The 3,672-nt window shown below is 35.9% G+C and overlaps 1 protein-coding gene across 1 annotated transcript; it reads right to left on the bottom strand.

Moving 5' to 3' along the window:
• Window positions 1-276: 276 nt before the first annotated feature.
• LOC132620193 (cysteine-rich receptor-like protein kinase 10) lies at window positions 277-3,294 on the bottom strand. Its single transcript, XM_060334885.1, has 9 exons — window positions 3,227-3,294; window positions 3,044-3,067; window positions 2,735-2,763; window positions 2,357-2,683; window positions 1,689-1,772; window positions 1,571-1,605; window positions 1,380-1,490; window positions 792-949; window positions 277-343 (listed from the first exon to the last, which is right to left on the bottom strand). The coding sequence occupies exons 1-9, from the start codon at window positions 3,292-3,294 to the stop codon at window positions 277-279; spliced, it is 903 nt and encodes a 300-aa protein (XP_060190868.1).
• Between the last annotated feature and the right edge of the window lie 378 nt (window positions 3,295-3,672).

Genomic DNA, 3,672 nt, shown 5'->3' with positions numbered 1-3,672 from the left:
TGCAATGACAACTTTTTTTTCCTTTTAAGCGAGTTTATACCACTAGACAGTGCGTCTAGTGGCCTTTTTTGTTAATAACAAAGAAGAATACTCAAAAAGGAGAAGAACAAGCAAGAAAGGCTAGACCTTACATTACCAATCCTAATGAGGTAACGGTCTTATCACTTTAGGTAAACTATATATAGTATGTAAGTTGCAGAAGCTAGATTCACTAGAAAAAGAAAATGCATCTTTGATTAAAAAGAAAATAAAGCAGTGCGATGTACTAAGTTCACTCTATGCGAGCAGTCCAAGAAAGGATGGAGCTACCCTTGTCCGGTGGGAGTCAATTGACACCACTTCGCTGGAAAATTACACAACAGATATAGGTCAAAACATCTTTTTTAATGTATAAATACTATATGTTGAATTGCCTTGACACTGCGTATATATACTTCTTTATAGTTTTACCTCCTCTAGTGAAAATATTGGAGACGCATACCATATGTTTATTGTATATAGCGTTATCATGCATTTCTTTAAGAAGTTGTTTCCACATATATAGGCATTTATAGCAGCAACAACAACAACATACCCAGTGAAATCCCACAATGTGGGATCTGGGGAGGGTAGAGTATCCGCAGAGTTTACCTCTACCTTAGAAGGGAGGGAGGTTATTTTCGAAAGACCCTTGGCTCATAGGCAATTATAGCAACAAGAAGAATATATAAAAATGAAAGTTATAAGATTGAAACCAACCGAATAAGAAATAGTCGAGGCTTTTGTTGGGGACAAATTCATAGACAAGTAACTTTTCCTCTTCTTCAAAGCAATATCCCAGTAGTCTCACTAAATTTTTGTGCTGAAGATTGGCGATCAATACGATCTCATTCTTAAATTCTTCTATGCGTTGTCCTGAACTTCTCGTTAGCCTCTTCACATCTATCTCTTGTCCATTAGGAAGTTTACCCTGAGTGTACATAATTAGACACCATTACAAGCAAAAAATACACTGGAAGATGGAGTGAGTTGGCAACATAAGGGTGTATTTGCTACGAGGGCGTCCTTTTCCATGGAAAATGTTTTTCTTAAAAAGTAGAACATATGTCCCTAAGAAATGTTTCTGGTACTTGGTGAGTGGAAAATATTTTTGTGAGTGTTTTAATTAAATGTTTGAGTCCTAAATATTAATAATAACGTCTAAGTGTTAGTAGGAAAAACAAGATGAAATAGTTGTAAGAGAAAATTACTTCTGCCAATAAGTGAGGGTAATCATTTCCCCCCTTTTTATCTGGTAACCAAAATACATAGAAAACGACTTTCTCGTAGAAAATGTTTTCTTGGAAAATAATTTCCGGCATACCAAACACGCCCAAGTGTGTCCTAAAAACTGACTTCACCTTGTAGACAGCACCAAATCCGCCTTCACTAATTTTGTTGTCGGTTGAGAAGTTAGTTCTGGCAGCTCCAATAGTGTTCATATTGCGAGGATTCAGCTGTTGAAATTTCATCTGCATTTATACAAACAAAGAAAGCCCGAAAGTTTCAGTAGCTGACCGTTAGAGTCAATAAGTCCCGGGGGCGGATTTACAACTCCGAGAAGGGTGATCAGTTGAACATCATTCCCTGAAATATTATACTGTGTATATAGTGATGTCATAGTTACGACACTTCACCGAAGTCTCACGATGCTCTACGTCTTAGCCAACAGAAACCAAATATGAAGAGTAGCATTGAAACAACAATTGGAACGACTATTGCAGCGATTACACCAGATGAAGTTCCCCCTTTTCCTGCATCAATTGAACAATGTGTTGTTCAAAAACATTAAACTTAAAGTGGGAATATATTTTCTAGTTACATTTTATGCAAATATAGGGATAGTTGATGTAATTTTTTGTTTACAAAATTTAGTTTTATTTGTTGTAATAGACCCCTAGTTGGATGAATATCCGTGAAATTAACTGTGGATCCACGTCTTCAGCATATTCACTGCTTTCCATTTGAATAGATATTTGTGTATGAATTTATAACAAATGCGTTCTTGACAAAAAGTAGTGGATATATGGTACTCGCCAGTGGCATAGCTACATAAATTGAAGCGTGGTTAGTTGAACTCACTTCATCGGAAAATAATATTGTGTATATAGATTAACTATGTACTTCTTATAGATATATATTAAATTTTAAACACCTTTAGTGAAGTTCGACTCGCCTAGTAGATTAAAAAAAATAACCTATGAGAACAAAAATATTATCCAACCAAGGAAACTCACTAAAAACTAGTCGGCTTCTTTGCTGTCCTGTTCTAAATGCAAATTGAATTCAATCAAGTGATTCAACCAGTCAATTAGAGACTAATGTGTGAAGACATTACCTCTATCGCTGCTTGTAGAATTGGACACAGAAAGAGGAGGAGGAGAACAAAGAACTGGTGGTGGAGGTGGTGGCGCGACAACAGTAATGTTATAAAAAGGGTACATCTCATAACGAACATTGCAGCTTGAGAAGATAACTCTACCGCCTTTCTTGCCATCAATCGGTAAATTCCCAATAGCAACTCTCAGACAATTATCACAAGAAGATTCAGACAGATCCGGAGTGCACTGCCCAAGTGAATAAACTCTCTCAAGTGATAAAAAATTGGCTTCTTTAGTAGCAAACTTTTTCCCCGAACAATCATTTTCCTTTGCAGCCACAGTTGCTATCCACCATTTTTTTTGAGCAGTGACAATAACCTTTTCGGTTCACTAACATTTTCCAAGTTGAACAAAATGGTTCCACCTGATTCATCCATAGTTCCAAAAATAGATTGATTTCAGCAAGTTCAAATATTTAACAAACTCTGGCCGGAGAAATGGACCAAAAAATAGCAAATATTGTTGAGATTAAAATAACAAGATGTCATGCAGAAGCTGACAACTCAAACTTAGTACGACAGATAAATAAAACAACAAAGAGAACTATAAAAAAAGAAGCATAATATTTTATGATCCAAGAAAAGAATTAGCTTTCCTACTAGATGTAAAACGTAACTATTGTAAGGTAAGAAATTAAGGAAAACCTTAACACATTGTAGCTCAAAAAGCTGCAACAAACAGCAGAAAAAGACAGTAATAGCAAAAAGAAACTGGACAAAATGGATCCACTGTGGCAAAGATGAATTTATTCGAGTAACGCAACAAGCATTCGTCGTACCAGATGACAACATTTTTTTCCCTTGGACATTTTTCCAAGATATGTTTACCAGCTATTGACACGCAATTTTTTGACAAATATTTGGTGACACATCTCCTCTGCATAAAAACAAGCCATAAGCTATATCGGACCTTGTGCGACTAGCTGTGGAGTTGTAAAATCCGTTACGCGAAGCATTAGAGGACCAAGATGATAAAAGGGCATTGAGATTAGAGCTATAAGTGTTGTTGGTAGGGGCGAATCTACCCATTAAAAATGGGTCACATGAACATGGTCACCTGACTAAACTCGGTATATGATGTATATAATTCTTAAAATATATCTAATATTAACTAAAGAAACACATGGTTAATCTAAATTGAGTGGAGCACTGGTTAAGTATTGGGCGAAATCCCTTAAGGTTGTGGGATTAAACCCTATTAAATGCATTTTTGCGTCTTTTTTTTTTAAATATTCAAGGTGAACTCATCCTCTTGAAATCCTGGATTCGCCTCT

This window comes from Lycium barbarum, chromosome 11 (assembly GCF_019175385.1).
Source record: "Lycium barbarum isolate Lr01 chromosome 11, ASM1917538v2, whole genome shotgun sequence".
In the NCBI taxonomy this organism is placed as follows: domain Eukaryota; kingdom Viridiplantae; phylum Streptophyta; class Magnoliopsida; order Solanales; family Solanaceae; genus Lycium; species Lycium barbarum.
The sequence above is the reverse complement of the archived record's forward strand: the minus strand, read 5'-3'. Positions and strand labels throughout refer to the sequence as shown.